Genomic DNA, 16,802 nt, shown 5'->3' with positions numbered 1-16,802 from the left:
AAAATATTTTTCAAGTTACTTTACAAATGTTGAAATGATTTCAATGTGTTTTCTTTTTGTTTTGTTTTGTACTACAGTGGCCATGTGGAGAGTACCCCTAAGAAGAGTGTGTTTGCTGAGGAGTTCAACCCAGCTATTCTGCAAACACCCGTCAGGTAGCGCAAACACTCATTCAGCCCAGCTATCCTGCAAACACCCGTCAGGTAGCGCAAACAGCTCATTCAACCCAGCTGACTGCAAACATCTAGCCTTGTGAGACCATCCTGATCTCGCAAGCTTCAGTTTTCCACTCACAGATCAGTCTGGCATCTTTCCGATAGAGAAAATTTTGCCAAACGAACGGCCAATCAGTGTTGGTTTTGAGGCAGGTTTAGGTGTGACGCAACGAACAACATGACTGCATCCACAGATGAGATGAGCGTAGCTATCGCCAGAGAATGTCTAATGGTGTAGACGGGCCCTGCTATCGCACAAGTTTATCCGAATTAGAAAGTATTCCTGGGGAAGCTGTGAAGTTACGAGTCTCAGCCATGCAGCTGGGAGGAATGAACGACAGACAATCTTCCACGGCAGATTCCAGTCGGTAATGGAGGAGTAAACTTTCTTCAGAAGTGTGTGAACTTGGTGGGGATTGACATTGATGAGGGTCATGTCACATACAAATGGTAAGTTTAAAAACGTTAACGTTAGTTAGGTTACCTAACTTAAGTGTATGTTAAACGAAGGCAATAGAAGCACAATAGAGGCACCTGCACTGTACGCCGGCGACCCGGGTTCGATTCCCGACCCGTGGTCCTTTCCGGATCCCACCCCGACTCTCTCTCACACTCACTTCCTGTCATTCTCAACTGTCCTATCACATTAAAGTATAAAGCATAAAAAGACCAAAAAAAAAGAACACTTCGTTCATCTGATTAGTCGATTTGGCCCGTCGATAATCAACATAGGTGGTGATAGACAGGTGCTTTATCCAATCAGCTAACCAGTATTTTCACCCCTTCCCAAAAGTTATCCAACGGAAAGTTCCCAGATGGACATGCAGAGCAAAGTTCCCAGATGGACATGCAGAGCAAAGTTCCCAGATGGACATGCAGAGCAAAGTTCCCAGATGGACATGCAGAGCAAATGCAAAGCATCCAATCATCTCAACTCCACAACAAGACAACATCCTTCTTTACTCTTAATACTTTAGAAAAAAGATAGATGTTTCTTTCTGTCCCGGAAATAGAAAATGAAACAATGCTGTGGTAGCTACTTTGTAATTGAATCATACTTATCTATTATCTATCGTTTCTCCATCACTTAAATAGAGACATGATCTGAGGAATAAATTAAGTGAAATATGTGCATCTCTAATGTGGTAGAAAATGTATCAAACATTCGAGAATGTTCCATGAAGATCGGCATATCAGCCTGACAATCGTTTCGCCCAATCGCAGCACATTAAGAGTTAATAATTTTGTACATTCGCAGCACATTAAGAGTTAATCATTTTGTACATTCGCAGCACATGAAGAGTTAATCATTTTGTACATTCGCAGCACATTAAGAGTTAATCATTTTGTACATTCGCAGCACATTAAGAGTTAATCATTTTGTACATTCGCAGCACATTAAGAGTTAATCATTTTGTACATTCGCAGCACATTAAGAGTTAATCATTTTGTACATTCACAGCAGATAAAGAGTTAAGGGAGGTGGGTCTTCAGTGGCAGTGATTCAGGAGAACTTGAACAAGTGCACCTCTGTGCTGTCAGTAGACTAGAGCATATTACGCCAACACTGCTGTCAGTAGTTTCAGTAGAGCATATTACTCCAACACTGCTGTCAGTAGCTTCAGTAGAGTATATTACTCCCACACTGCTGTCAGTAGTTTCAGTAGGCCATATTACTCCAACACTGCTGTCAGTAGCTTCAGTAGAGTATATTACTCCCACACTGCTGTCAGTAGTTTCAGTAGGCCATATTACTCCAACACTGCTGTCAGTAGAGCACATTACTCCCACACTGCTGTCAGTGTCTGCAGTAGAGCACATTACTCCCACACTGCTGTCAGTAGCGTCAGTAGAGCATATTACTCCCACACTGCTGTCAGTAGTTTCAGTAGGCCATATTACTCCAACACTGCTGTCTGTAAACTAGAGCATATTACTCCCACACTGCTGTCAGTAGTGTCAGTAGAGCACATTACTCCCACACTGCTGTCAGTAGCGTCAGTAGAGCATATTACTCCCACACTGCTGTCAGTAGCGTCAGTAGAGCATATTACTCCATGGGAAGACGGAGTTATTGCTTACGGCACTATGCGTTCTCACTTGACTCCCATGATGCCTTTTGGGGGTTGTGGTCACATGGACCTCTGCTTCACCTCACAGATGGGATAAATGCAGAGACCAAATTGCTTGTATATGCAAGTACACTTGGCCTAGAAACTTGACTTACATTTTACATTTACATAAAGCTCTGGGCTAGATGCAGGTCAAACTCTGGTGTAACAGAGTTTCTTTAACCCTTTCTGGAACACCTATTTGTGTGTCTGCGTGCATGTGTCTGTCCCTGTGTGTGTGTGTGTGTCTGTATATGTGTCTGTCCCTACGTGCATGTGTATGTGTCTGTATATGTGTCTGTCCCTACGTGCATGTGTATGTGTCTGTATATGTGTCTGTCCCTGCGTGCATGTGTCTTAGGGCTGTCACTTGTGAAAAAATCCTGTTCGATTTTTGAATCGATTGTAAAATCGATTTTTCGTGTCTAAAGACGTTTCCATTTTCAACGCCAAATATAGGCCCCAAACAACTAACAGGCATTAGGACGAACGTAAAGAGGGCGCTTGTAGACGCAAGCCAGCAATATTTCTGATGATTTATTGGCGTGAAGTTTTGTACACAATGACAAACAGAAGTGCAACATTCTCGAAAACCAATAAGCCGAGTGGACTGCCATTGCATCAGTGACAAACATTACTTCAGTCTTCAACGTATGTGTCTGTGTTTACGATTAGAAATGTCAAACAAATTTCGCCTCCGTAGAACTCGATTGCACAGTTTGCATAGCCTACCGCTTTGTTCTTCTCCATAGTTTGATATACCAAAAATCCGAAGTACTTCCACATCGAACTCCTCAAGTTATTAGAGCCTATCACTCGTCTCTCTCATGTCGCACAGGTTGATCGCGTTGTCCTCCATTTTTTGGCAAAACACTAGCAGCACAGCAGCTGATTGAAACAGCTGTTTCCGGTGCGTAAAATTGGTGGGAATTTTCTTTTTAGCTTTCGCAATGCTTACTGCACTTCGGAATTCTTTTATATTCTTATTTTCTTGTTTGTGTATTTTGTTACATCTATCCTTTTTATTTGTTTAATTCGTTTAAAATTAATAGTGTACATATTTGGTTAAAATCGATTCCCAATTTTAGTTTTTGAAACTTGTGGTGTTTGGTCCAATCGATTGTGCAATCGATTTTCGAACGTAAAATGACAGCCCTAATGTGTCTGTATATGTGTCTGTCCCTGCGTGTATGTGTCTGCATGTGTACATTTTGAGTGTGTGACCATATAAGGATGTTTTGCTGTGTGTGACCATATAAGGATGTTTTGGTGTGCTTTGTGGCCAAGTATCTCAGTGCATCCCTATTGAGGCGATTGATAAATTAGTGCTGTAACCTCAACTTCACTGCAGCTTCATTATGCTGTATTGGTCCTGTAACTACAACCAGCGTTGTGGCAAGTGTGCAAGTTCCTTTATAAACTGTACTGTCTTATGGTGTTGATGAGACTGTCTGTTTCCAGGGCAACCTTATACTGTACTGTCTTATGGTGCTGATGAGACTGTCTGTTTCCAGGGCAACCTTATACTCTGTCCAGCAACTCCGGGTCTCCCTCACCTCCGCCAGTGACCAGCCCTCTGACACGCTCATGACCTACTTCAAGGTGGGTGGCCATTTTAGAACGGTGTAGGCCTCTAGTGGTTACTAGACGTGCCTCTATCGGAATCTACGTTTTGCATCTCCACAATGATTTACAGTCTGTGACGTTGTAAGACTTCTAAAGTTTAGGGAATAGCAGTAGTCCATGTTATTAGGACCAATCCAATTACCCTCTCCCCCCTGTGCAACTTCTGAACTGGTAATCACAGTTACACTGTTAATCATTCTCAATGGTCCTTTAATTAACCTTTGTGTGAATGAGCACGTAATATGGTTTAGTGGTTGTGTGTGTTGTGGTTTAGTGGTTTGGGTGAGCGCTCTCTGGGTTAATTAGTAAGGTGGTGAATGAGCACGTAATATGGTTTAGTGGTTTGGGTGAGCGCTCTCTGGTGGCTGTTCTCAGAACTGTACGGTGAACCCGACGGAGGAGGTGGTCAAGCGTGTGAAGTGCCTGGGGGAGCTCTTCAGCCAAGCCTTCGCCCAGGTGGTCAGTCCAGGATGCTCGGGCCTCGGCAACCAGGTACCGTCACTATGGAAACCTCATACGGAGTCGTTTAATGTGATAGAAAAGTGGTCTCTGTGGAATGCAAGTTATCAAGTTGGAATGTTTTTTTTTTCTTACCATATTAATATTTTGACGTGACCTCAAGTTATTAGTTTTGGCCGGTTGGCCTGTGTTTTAGGATTGTTTCTCTGATGGCTTACAGTCTTTGTGTCCCTGTGTGTCTGTGTCTGTCCCTGCATGTCTGTGTCTTCCTGCATGTCTGTCCCTGCATGTCTGTGTCTGTGTCTGGCATGCCTGATTGACTTAATCTAGATGATGTTGCTATGGCTGTGTTTGTAGTGCTGTTTAGATTTCTTTGGATTTAGATTAAACTTTATTGTCATGGTGTCACTTTTTGTAGGAATATGTGCAGTGTGTTAATAACAGTAGGAATGTGTGCAGTGTGTTAATAACAGTAGGAATGTGTGCAGTGTGTTAATAACAGTAGGTTGGGGGCAGTGTGTTAATAACAGTAGGAATGGGGGCAGTGTGTTAATAACAGTAGGAATGGGGGCAGTGTGTTAATAACAGTAGGAATGGGTGCAGTGTGTTAATAACAGTAGGAATGGGGGCAGTGTGTTAATAACAGTAGGAATGGGGGCAGTGTGTTAATAACAGTAGGTTGGGGGCAGTGTGTTAATAACAGTAGGAATGGGGGCAGTGTGTTAATAACAGTAGGAATGTGTGCAGTGTGTTAATAACAGTAGGTTGGGGGCAGTGTGTTAATAACAGTAGGTTGGGGGCAGTGTGTTAATAACAGTAGGAATGTGTGCAGTGTGTTAATAACAGTAGGTTGGGGGCAGTGTGTTAATAACAGTAGGTTGGGGGCAGTGTGTTAATAACAGTAGGAATGTGTGCAGTGTGTTAATAACAGTAGGTTGGGGGCAGTGTGTTAATAACAGTAGGTTGGGGGCAGTGTGTTAATAACAGTAGGTTGGGGGCAGTTGGTTTGCTATTGAGTGGATGTTGGAATGGCAGTGCTGTGTCTCACACCGGTCTCCTGCATTTCTAGAGGTTCGCTCTTGGTGTGCGGCTGTACTACAGAGTGATGGAGTCCATGCTGAAATCGGTAAATCAGCATAATAGTCATAATGTCCAGGTTCAGTTTCTGGGTTTCCTGCTGCGATTCCTAACAAGTTGTTCTTTTCCCTGAACCACAGGAGGAGAAGAGGCTGTCGGTACACAACTTCAGGTGAGCTGCGAGAGAGAGACACACACACACACACACACACACACGCCATATATGATCGGAGGAGCTTGTTTATTAAAGCAAATCAGAGCCGCAGAGGCACATGACTCCCCCTCACCTGTGTTTTATTCCCCGCCAGTAAACTTCTCAACGACTCCACATTCCATACGTCCCTTCTGGCGTGTTCCCTGGAGGTCGTCATGGCAACATACGGTGAGTGACTTTGAGTTTAGGGTTTGAGCTTGCATGTATGATCTCATGTGGGTCATGTCACAACTTAAAAGTATAAAAACCTGGTTTCTCAAGTTAACATCATGTGATTTACCAAGTTAATGTGACCGTTATGAATGCGTGTGCTAAAAGCTCCTCATTAGTATTATTATTTGACCATTATTTTGATTCATTCCTTTTTTTGCCATTTTCAAGTAAACTGTGTTTGTTTGTGTATGTTTTGCTGTGGCAGGTAGTGGTCTGTCCAAGTAAACTGTGTTTTGCTGTGGCAGGTAGCGGTGTGTCCAAGTAAACTGTGTTTGTGTGTGTGTGTGTGTGTGTGTGTGTGTGTTGCTGTGGCAGGCAGCGGTCTGTCCAAGTAAACTGTGTTTGTTTGTGTGTGTATTGCTGTGGCAGGCAGCGGTCTGTCCAAGTAAACTGTGTTTGTTTGTGTGTGTATTGCTGTGGCAGGCAGCGGTCTGTCCAAGTAAACTGTGTTTGTTTGTGTGTGTGTTGCTGTGGCAGGCAGCGGTCTGTCCAAGTAAACTGTGTTTGTTTGTGTGTGTGTTGCTGTGGCAAGTAGCGGTCTGTCCAAGTAAACGGTGTTTGTGTGTGTGTGTGTGTGTTGCTGTGGCAGGCAGCGGTCTGGCCAAGTAAACTGTGTTTGTTTGTTTGTGTGTGTGTTTTGCTGTGGCAGGCAGCGGTCTGGCCACAGAGACGGACCTGAGCTTCCCCTGGCTGCTGAGTGTGCTCCAGCTCCACAGCTTCCACTTCTACAAAGTGATCGAGAGCTTCATCAAGGCCGAGCCCAGCCTCCACCGCGACATGGTCAAACACCTGGAGCGCTGCGAACACATGATCATTGAGAGCATCGCCTGGAAAACGGTGAGTTACCGAGGCGACGGGAGGAGAAACACTGCTCTGCTATACTGTACTGAGCATGCAGACATCCAAATCTACCACTACCATCACACACACTCTCACTCACTCACTCACACATGCGTGTCATGGTTAGTTACACACACTCTTTCGAAAGCATGGTTAGTTACAAACACACTCTCATGTGCGCGTGGCATGGTTAGTTACAAACACACTATTTCTTGCGCGCGTGACGTGGTTAGTTGCAAACACACTATCTCATGCACGCATGGCCGGGTTAGTAACACACACTCTCATGCATGAGCTCTCGCTTGTGCACTTCCAGATTCCGAGTAATTGCATCTAATTTGCTGGAGTCTGGGAGCCGCTATCAATGCTGCTGTCTGTTGCGAGTCTGAGTTGTTTCGGATACAAAACGTCTTCTGAATGCCGGTCACCTTTACCTTTACCTAGCCAAAGCAGTGGCGTCATTGGTTATTGAGAAATCTCAACAATGATCATATGGTGAGTACAGGCCAAAGGGACCAGCAGCATACAGAGCGGCTCCATTACCTAAACACTATGGATATAAAGGACCAGCAGCATGCAGAGCTTCCATTACCTAAACTCTACGCAGAGAGGGTTAAAGCGAGAGGCGCAAACGTTCAACAATTTCCACGTTCGATTATTGCAAGGGGGAGGGGGGGAAATCCCCCTTTATGCAGACCAGAGTAAACCCTCGCTGCACTAATGTCAATTTAGACTTGTGGAATTTTACCAGTAAATTGGTCATTATGTCTTTCTGGATTTGTTGAGGGTTTTTTGGAAAATGTTGTCATAATCTGTAAGTGTTTGGGATCATTTCAAGCCTAAAAGTGTAATTTTTTTAGCGTTCGGATTTGTAATAAAATAACTTCATATCAGACCATGCTGCTGCCAGTTACTGTCCGGTTGTTAGCATGCTAGCTAGCCTCTTGGCTAAGGGTAACATTTTAAATGGAGAAGTGTAATTTCTTTGAAATGACAACTAGCTGAATAACATTACTGACATTAGTTAAAGTGGATAGTTTATACTCCAGTGAATTTGCAACAGTATATTAAGTTTAAGCGAACTACTAGTCACTTGTTGGCGCATAGCTGTATTGCCATAGCTACTCCCATCCACTTGTATAGAAGCTAGCATTTTAAGCTAGCATTAGCTAGCTAGCTAGCTAGCTCGGTTCACATAACTAATTAAATTATTAATTTCATGTCCTAAAGAATGATTCATTGGTATCATACATGATTATAGACAATAATACTTTATCTGTTATTATTGCTTATTAAGAGAGAAAGTTTATTTAGTGACGTAAGGTGACACTCCCACGTATGCAGACCGGAACTGTCCCGTTTTGCTCCCATAGTAACGAATTACGTTGCTCTATATCTTGCTAGTAATCAAGGATCTTTGCTCTACGGATATAAAGGACCAGCAGCATGCAGAGCGGCTCCATTAGCTAAACTCTACGGATATAGAGACAGGGACGCAAAGGATGACCACACTCTTGATTTCATTTCACATACAACAAATTTTTGACGGTATCAGATTCACACAAATCAAAGACAAAATAAGACTTAATAAATGATGCTTATAGGCCATACCCGAGTTATTTGAAACAGTTGAAACAGAATTAATTGACTGTCCGGTCCTTGTGGCAGACGGGTGCTGTGAACCCATAGTTTATGGTATGTAAATTAATATTAGTTTATGGAGTGTAAAAATGTAGTGTCCTTAGGTTATCTTTACTGATAACTTTTCCAGCAGTACATGTATAAATTATCTTCTGACAATTAGACTTTACACCACAAGGCTAAATTAGCTCATGCCAGTTACATAGATCATCTTGCATACCGTAAGAACCATTCTTAGTGAAAACTAGCAGACCAACTCATTGGTTGAGAATAGCAGATGACCTCGTTGGTTGAGGCAGATGCTCGCCCTCATTGGTGGAGACTAGCCGATGACCTCATTGGTTGAGGCAGATGCTCGCCCTCATTGGTGGATGCAGGCGTCATGCCCCCGTGGCTGGCGCTGCCGGCCGCGTCCTTGTGCGGCAGGCGGCTGGACGCGTAGTAGATGAGCGGGTTGAAGCAGCAGTTGGCGCTGGCCAGGGACAGCACCACGGGGTGCAGCGCCTTGGTGGCCTTGGCGAGCAGGCAGCAGCGCAGCAGCCCCACGTGCGTCAGCGTGTAGCCCAGCAGGTTGAGGTGGTACGGCGTAAAGCACAGCAGAAACACACCCAGCACCCAGTAGACGACCTTCAGCGTGCGCCGGTGGTGGTGGTGGGGCTGCTGGCTGGTGCTGGCGTTGCCCTGCTGGTAGCGCTGGCGGGTGGAGGGGCGTTGGCGTCGGCGCGGTTGGCGTCGGAGCACGCGCAGCACGCTGCAGTAGCTGAAGAGCAGTAGGAGCGCGGGCAGCTGGAAAGCTGCCTGGACCAGCACCAGCGCGGCCAGGATGAAGGCCCGGTTCTGCCGCAGGGACGGGTCCAGCAGGCACGGCTGCAGGTGCGGGGCAGCGGCGGCGCGGAGCAGCGGCAGCGCCAGACTGAGCGCCAACACCAGGCACCAGATGCCAGCGCTGATCAGCCGTGCCGTGCCCACTCGCCGCAGATGCTGCGTCAGCGGGTGCACCACCGCAAAGTAGCGGTCCACGCCGATGCACACCAGGAAGAAGATGCCGCCGTACAGGCTGATGTACTTTAGCGTGAAGGTCAGCTGGCAGAATGTTGCCCCGGGTGACCAGGTAGCGGCCAAGCCCGTCTCCGAGGAGGAGGACGAAGATGATGAAGAGGAGGAGTGAGTGGCCTGCTTATGGTAGTAATAGATGCGGAGAGGCAGCGACACCACAAAGAAGAGGTCAGCCACGGCCAGGTTGGTCATGTAGACGGCCGTGCTGGTGAGTGCGCGCGGGGAGACCCACAGGCGTCGGAACGCCAGGACGTTGCTCGCCAGGCCCAGCACGAAGATCACGCTGTAGGATACCTGGTAGTAGGTGAAGCGGAATCTGGTGTCCAGCGTGCAGTTGGGCTGGACCAGAGCCTCCGTGTCATTCAAGCCCATAACGCGCCGCTCGTCAGGGTCCGGTTTGTCGTCACGTTCCTCGTTCACCTCCAAAGCTCTGTCGAGATCCGGCCCATATGTGGGGACCTGCGTAAATGAGGAACGGGTGAAGATGAAACTGCTATGATGGTTAAAGAGGGAAGGTGTGTGTGTGTGTGTGTGTGTGCGCTACCTCATATAGGCAGGATCACTAAATCCACAAGCCGCTCTCAGAAAACAGCACATAAAAAAATAATGAACTCCTTTTATGGGCTTCCCCGTGTTGACTTAAAATATTTGTGTAGTTTTACGGTAGAGAGAGAATATGGCAGGCCCAGCTGTGTGCACGTGTAGCCCTTAGGGTTGGGCCCTGAGACACAGTTCTAATGTGGTGCAGACTCAAACGGTAGTAACTATATTGAATAACAACATGGATTTTGGTGCCTCATTTCGATCCCACTTAAACATAACATAACAAAAACTAAATATATAAGCTTAAAGCAGAGGGGAGCACCACGTAGGCTAGTGGACAGTGTTTGACAGCTTGTGTGAGCCCATGCCAAGTAGCTTACTTACTTAGCAATATAACAAGCTCTTGTCAAAATCTAGCAGTGTGACACATCAACAGTAGACTTTACACCAGGGGTTCCTAACCTTTTTCATTACACGGACCGGACAACAGTTGTCATATTTCTGACCGACCGGTAGAAGGGACGTTGATAGTATTTTGTGAAAGGTGGTGCTGATCATATTATGGGGGTTCGGGGGTGTCTTCCCCGGACAATTGTAGAAATTCTGGCTGTTAAATCTACTCGTCGAGGAGGGTCATAGTTTGAAGATTATAGATCATGGACAGAAAGCCTATGCAGTTGCCTCGTATAGCACGTTAGGTCCAGCCCATGGCCCGTGACCTAATGCGCTAACTGGCATCTATTTGAAATGTTATCAGCAAAGTTGTAATGTGAACTGTTTCACGGCGTGTTTCGAGTTGTTGCTGTTAAAATGCCTACTAGCGCTGGGAATCAAAACCCTGGCATATGGAACATGTTTGAAACTATTGCATGTTATGGGGAAAGACATCAAATTTCTTGAAGCAGAGTCTCTCGACGTTAGATTAGGTGCAAATGCCGTTGTCCATGACCTGGCAGTTCCATGGCAAGCGGCAAGCCGCATACACTGTATAAACTTGAAAGTAGCTTGAGAGCTAATTTGTGTGCATCCATGGCGAGCTGTTTTAACATTTAGATTTATTATGTGAAGAAGCAATGAGATATTGATAGCAAATTGAATATAACAGTTCATTTTCGTGTTCAAATTTGTCTTGTCAATCAACAAAAAAGAAATTCAGACCTTAGTCCATTTTATTGTAAAAACAAAGTACCGGTTGGCACCAGCACCGTTTTAAAAGTATCGATTTAGCACTGGTATCGGATAAAACCCAAACGATACCCAACCCTAGTAGTCCTAGAGATAGAATAAAGCGTGCCCAGCTGTGTGCATGTGTAGTCCTACGGTAGAGATAGAATAAAGCACGGCCAGCTGTGTGCATGTTTGATGTTGCTATGGAGATCTCCATTGGCATTGTGATCTATAAGGGAGCCCGTATTACCCTCAGACATTTATAACGGATGACCGTGATGTATAAGGGAGCCCGTATTACCCTCAGACCTTTATATGTTGTTAACAATCCATATGCGTCTTGAGCAATACTTCATTTCTCCAAAGCTGTAGTCCATGTTTTACAGAGGGATGGGAAGTATGCTGAAATCTGTCTGGACTTGATCTCCCACACACCCTCAGGCCAGGCAGTGAGCCTTTCTTCTGGCATTGGACATGTTCAAAATGATCAGCATGTCAGCAGGTTACGTGTCTCTCTTTCTCTAAAAGTGCTACTATAGAGATACACCTCTGTCAACAAAGGACCTGTGTGTTTTGGGGGAAAATGTTCTTGTTGCACATAATCTAAGAGTGCCGTAGCAGCCACTGTGAAATGGACTCATAACCTCTGGTGGAAACTAAGCACAAACACCACCAATGCAAAAATAATATTAACACTCAGTTCTTTGATCTAGCAACTCTACAAGGAGGCTGTACTGTAGACATAACATGGGACAAAAGGACTAATCACTCCCTTTAAAGGCAAATAGAAGGATGACTTAAGAAGAAAAAAAAACATTTAAAGCTTGTCTATGCAGACACGCAAGAGGCATATGTAGGCGCGACACCTGATTATCAGTTGACATGTCTTGAGATTAGCCTCTGCTCTTTCTTCCTGCTCTCTGTCTGAGCAGAAGGGGTTTTCCTTTTGTGAGAAAGGTGTGGGGTTTATTTCAGAACACAGGCCTCGCAAGGAAAAGACTAGACATCATTTCTAAACAATAAGAGGCTGACTCTGAGGCTGACTTACCATATAGCCAAGACTTGTAACTCCTAGTGAAGCCAAGACTTGTAACTCCTAGTGAAGACTCTTCTGATTGGCCTTCAGTGTCTCTCCACTGAGCTGTCCTAGTGTATAATGAAGAGGATCAGTAGTAGCAGGAGTAGCATCTGTGTTGGACACACTGTTGATGCTGTTGGGAGTGGTCACAGCAGCAGCAGCAGCAGTAATGCTGTAGTTATTGTGGACCAGATACTAATAGAGGCTCTACCTCAGTGGTTCCTCACGTAACAAGGTCACACTGAATCAATAACTATCTGCCCAGAGCACACACTCCGAAAGAGTCCTGGTAAAGCGCACACGCACACACACACACGCATGCAGATGGGTTATGACCGCGTGTATAATTGAGAATGACTGAATTTAGATGTGAATAGCAGCATCTTCTAGGGAGGTATGGGAGGTGTGAAGTGTATTACGTGTATAGCTTACTGACAAAAAACATGAAGAATTCACACAGATGTGTTGATTAAGACTGGTGGGTTTAGTTGTGAAAGAAAGAAAATCCAGGATGTCACTACCTAAACTCCCTTCAAACCACACGGCCATTTACTGTCTTCTGTTTGTTCTTTCTGTGAAGAATACAAAAAAATGCATAGGAAGCACTTCATGGCATATAACGTTTATTATGTGTCAGTATCATGGCTCAACACTCACCTTTTCCATATGAAATATACTGAGGCTGTTCCCCTCCTTTGCGAGTGGCTCTAGCCTGTAGTGAACGGAACTGAAACCCTCAGTTTCAGGGCTGTACATTAACTTGTGTTGCTCATAGCACTGGTGCTACAAAGGTTGATTTGTTTAGTAGCACAATCCACAAAATCTCTAGCATCAGTATGTAGTTACAAGCACCTCATCTGTTGGCTACACTCTAGAAAACATTTTAAATACGGTCTCAGCTGCTGGTGCAGACATATTCTACCCTCCCCCCCCAACCCCAGCTGCTGGTGCAGACATATTCTTTGGTGTTTTTGAGGAAATGGTTTGAGCTTGCAGTCTCTAATGAGGCTGTTTTGACTGCCACTTCTGCCTGAAAAACCACATCCAGTTTGCATAAAAACACTCACTCAGGGTGCTCACTTCAGATGATTTCACTTACATAGTTTAAATACTTTGGTCTTTTCTCAAATCAGTCAGTTTAAATACTTTTGGTCTTTTCTCAAATCAATGCATGGATTGATTTTGCCATCTACTGCTGAGGAAATGGAAGGTATGTGAGACTGGTACACTGTAAAAACTGCTTATCTAATAAAATCTAACCAAGTCTTCTTAATCTCACCAAGTCGTATTAATCTAACAAATCTTATTAATCTAACCATTAAGTCTTATTAATCTAACCAAGTCTTATTAATCTTATATCAAGATCAAAAAATCTAGTTGGTATTGTTTTCAGTATACAGAGATCTAGCGCTTTTTCTTAAAATCATTAGACTTAATTTAAGAAGGGTTTGATTTCTTTTGAGACATCTCATCCTAAAAACAAGCATATTTGTCTGCCAGTGCATTGAGTAAATTTGTCTTGATAAGACTCCTTAAAATAAGTCGGTGTTCCTAATTTTAAGTCAAAATTATCTTTCTAGAGAGTGCTAGGTAAGTCTCTTCATACTAAAAACAATGGCAAATAGATTTTTTGATCTTAATATAAGATTAATAACACACGGTTAGATTTTATTTTTTGCAATGTGTGTTTAGGCCATTTGCAGGACAAAAATACTATAAGGTCAAAACTAAAGAGAATGTTCGCACACCTGAGTAGCTCCCAGAGTTTAATTAAAAGAAAAAGACTCAGACTCAATGTTTCGACTTGACAGGGTCTTCTTCAGACCCTGCCTTCTTCTTCAGACCCTGCCGCCTTCTTCAGACCCTGCCTTCTTCTTCAGACCCTGCCTTCTTCTTCAGACCCTGCCTTCTTCTTCAGTCCCTGCCTTCTTCTTCAGACCCTGCCTTCTTCTTCAGACTGGGAGATACTCATTCTTTTTTGTTTTTACTTTAGAGATGTGAAACTGATCATCAAAGAAAATGAATATAATCATGACGTTGTGTATAAAATTATTTGACACATAGCACAAAAAACTCCATTGAGTAAACTATGCAGTTACAATCACACAGAGGCTAAAAAATCCTTTCTCAGTGCTATCAACAGTCTGCTATCTAGAGTCGGTGGATTCAATGGATCTGTCTTTATGTCCGATGCTCCTTAGGCTCTGCATCCGGGGACTGCTCCGCAGGGTCTCCCCGAGGTGGTAGTCGTTTCGGATGCTCTGAGTCTTGCGTTTGATGGAGTTCTGGATGGTCTCCGAGGTGAAGTAGTACACGACAGGGTCGAAGCAGCAGTTAGTGACGGCGATGCAGAGCGTTATAGGATTGATGGTCCGCGCCACAGATTCCGCCACACAGCTTTTGAAGACATCACTCCTCACCAGGGTGTAGAAGACCAGGTTGAAGTTGTAGGGGATGAAGCAGAAGCAAAAGGTGGACAGGTGGACGACTATCATGCGCAGGATCTTCCTCTTGTTCAGCTGACCGCCGCGGGACAGCGTCTGGGGGTCCTGCAGCGTGCGAAGCACCTTGATGGAACAGATCATGTTGATCAGGAAGGGGATGAGGAAACCCACTGTCTCAATGAAGACCACCACTTTGGACAGCTCTGACTGCCACTGTTTCTCTGAGTAGTTCTCAAAGCAGTAGTTTGGAGCGTCCGTCGAGTTGTCGTCCTGGTTTTTTTGCGACGTGGTTTCCAACATGAAACCCGTAGGGAGGCTGCCAGACAGAACCACCAACCAAACGCAGCAGCAGGCAATCTTAGCATTCCGTTTTGTCCTCAGTGTTCTAGATCTGAGGGGGTAAACAATGGCCAAGAATCGGTCCACGCTGATGCATGTGAGGAACAGTATGCTCCCATACATGTTTGTGTAAAACAGGGCCACAGAGAGCTTACAGAGTACATCGCCAAAAGGCCAGTCCTGGTTGATGAAATAGAAGATCCTAAAGGGCAGAGTGAGCACGAACATTAAGTCTGACACTCCCAGGTTGATCATGTATGTGGTGGTCTCATTTCTTATTTTGAGAGTGCATGTGAAAATATACATGGCAACCAAGTTGAACAGCAGTCCAAAGATAAACACCAGGCTGAAAACGGTGCTGTATAGCGTGTATTTGAAATTGTCGTCGACCGTGCAGTTATCCTGAGCTCCAGCTAAATGGCCCGCTGCCGTTGTGTTGTGCATCTTCAGCTGTGCGTTAAGGGAGAATAAGTCCACAGCACTGAAGCAGCCCCAGGGCCTTTGTTATTTTTTTTTTCTTTCCAGGAAAAACCCTCCTGGCAGTGCTTTTTGAGTAAAACAGCAAAAAAAAGCTTGATGCGTTACAGAGAAGTAAAAAAAAAAGTACTTGTCATGTTTCTCCTTTCATGTGGCCTCTGAGTTTTGCTGTGTCAGACCAAATGATTTTGTCTTAGTTCAAGTCTTCTCAACACATAGCATGATGACCATTTTAGACTTACCTCCATCTTCTGAAACGGCAGTCAAGGACAGCTGGTCTTTATTCCAGCTTATTCTGATGTTCAGCTTTTTGCAGTCAAAAGTTGTTACCCTATAGAGGTTGTTACTTGTTTTGTATCCTTATTTTTCCAAGGAGTGCTGTCTCTTGTGTCTCTTTTGTCTCTCGTCCTGTCAATGCTTGCTCTTGTCTGTCGAACTCGATGTTCACTGCTCTGTGGCTTTTGGACACGCCCATGTGTGTGTGAGTGTGTGTGCTTTCGCTATGTCTGTCTCTGTCGGCTTGCCGCTCCCCTGACCCGTTGCCTTCTCCCCACACGGCTTATGCGCTCAAGTCTCGTTCCTGTTTGAGCCCACACGGCTCACTCTCTCAAGTCTCGTTCCTGTTTGAGCCCACACGGCTTATGCGCTCAAGTCTCGTTCCTGTTTGAGCCCACACGGCTCACTCTCTCAAGTCTCGTTCCTGTTTGAGCCCACACGGCTCACTCTCTCAAGTCTCGTTCCTGTTTGAGCCCACACGGCTCACTCTCTCAAGTCTCGTTCCTGTTTGAGCCCACACACTCTCTCCGGCTTATCGCGCTCAAGTCTGGATTCCTGTTTGAGCCGTTCCTGTTTGAGCCCACACGGCTTGGCGCGCCAAGTCTCGCTCCTGTTTGAGCCCACACGGCTCACTCTCTCAAGTCTCGTTCCTGTTTGAGCCCACACGGCTCACTCTCTCAAGTCTCGTTCCTGTTTGAGCCCACACGGCTCACTCTCTCAAGTCTCGTTCCTGTTTGAGCCCACACGGCTCACTCTCTCAAGTCTCGTTCCTGTTTGAGCCCACACGGCTCACTCTCTCAAGTCTCGTTCCTGTTTGAGACCACACGGCTCCGGCCGCTCTCACAAACAAGGTGCTCAGGCTCTGACTCCTGCCTTGGTCTGAAGTGAGGCAACCGCTCACTCCGTCAGGCATGGGGGGTGGGGGAGGGGAGGAGTTGAAGTGCTCAACCCCTCCTGGTCGTATTAGGACATCCTAAGGCCCACAGGTGCAGAAGGAGTAAGGGTCTGCTAGGCCGAGTCAGGTGT

General features: G+C 45.3%; 3 protein-coding genes across 4 annotated transcripts in view; 1 reads left to right on the top strand and 2 right to left on the bottom strand.

Annotated features, from left to right (window-relative positions):
• The window catches only part of rb1 (retinoblastoma 1), a 66,801-nt gene that overhangs the window by 17,866 nt on the left and 32,133 nt on the right, over positions 1-16,802 (top strand). Inside the window, exons 11-17 of the mRNA XM_048267818.1 lie at positions 78-155; positions 3,841-3,928; positions 4,328-4,444; positions 5,481-5,537; positions 5,629-5,660; positions 5,797-5,870; positions 6,565-6,752. Of these exons, the coding sequence (XP_048123775.1) occupies positions 78-155; positions 3,841-3,928; positions 4,328-4,444; positions 5,481-5,537; positions 5,629-5,660; positions 5,797-5,870; positions 6,565-6,752 (634 nt within the window). The remainder of the gene's footprint in view (positions 1-77; positions 156-3,840; positions 3,929-4,327; positions 4,445-5,480; positions 5,538-5,628; positions 5,661-5,796; positions 5,871-6,564; positions 6,753-16,802) is intronic.
• On the bottom strand, positions 8,259-16,280 carry LOC125310448 (lysophosphatidic acid receptor 6-like). 2 transcript variants are annotated; one of them, XM_048267892.1, is made up of 3 exons: positions 15,743-16,280; positions 12,211-12,308; positions 8,259-9,911 (listed from the first exon to the last, which is right to left on the bottom strand). In XM_048267892.1, exons 2-3 carry the CDS (start codon positions 12,211-12,213, stop codon positions 8,706-8,708), a joined length of 1,209 nt encoding a protein of 402 aa, XP_048123849.1. In that variant the 5' UTR covers positions 12,214-12,308; positions 15,743-16,280; the 3' UTR covers positions 8,259-8,705. The 2 variants fall into 2 exon arrangements, with proteins under 2 accessions (XP_048123849.1, XP_048123839.1); XM_048267882.1 differs by lacking the exon at positions 12,211-12,308.
• On the bottom strand, positions 13,883-15,552 carry LOC125310454 (lysophosphatidic acid receptor 6-like). Its single transcript, XM_048267907.1, has one exon. The coding sequence runs from the start codon at positions 15,465-15,467 to the stop codon at positions 14,388-14,390; it is 1,080 nt and encodes a 359-aa protein (XP_048123864.1). The 5' UTR covers positions 15,468-15,552; the 3' UTR covers positions 13,883-14,387.

The sequence above is a fragment of the Alosa alosa genome, chromosome 2, assembly GCF_017589495.1.
Source record: "Alosa alosa isolate M-15738 ecotype Scorff River chromosome 2, AALO_Geno_1.1, whole genome shotgun sequence".
NCBI classification, from domain to species: Eukaryota; Metazoa; Chordata; class Actinopteri; order Clupeiformes; family Clupeidae; genus Alosa; species Alosa alosa.
The sequence above is the reverse complement of the archived record's forward strand: the minus strand, read 5'-3'. Positions and strand labels throughout refer to the sequence as shown.

Coding starts and splice junctions, on each gene's coding strand:
- LOC125310454 (XM_048267907.1), bottom strand. CDS start 15,467: ATGCACAACACAACGGCAGCGGGCCATTTAGCTGGAGCTCAGGATAAC.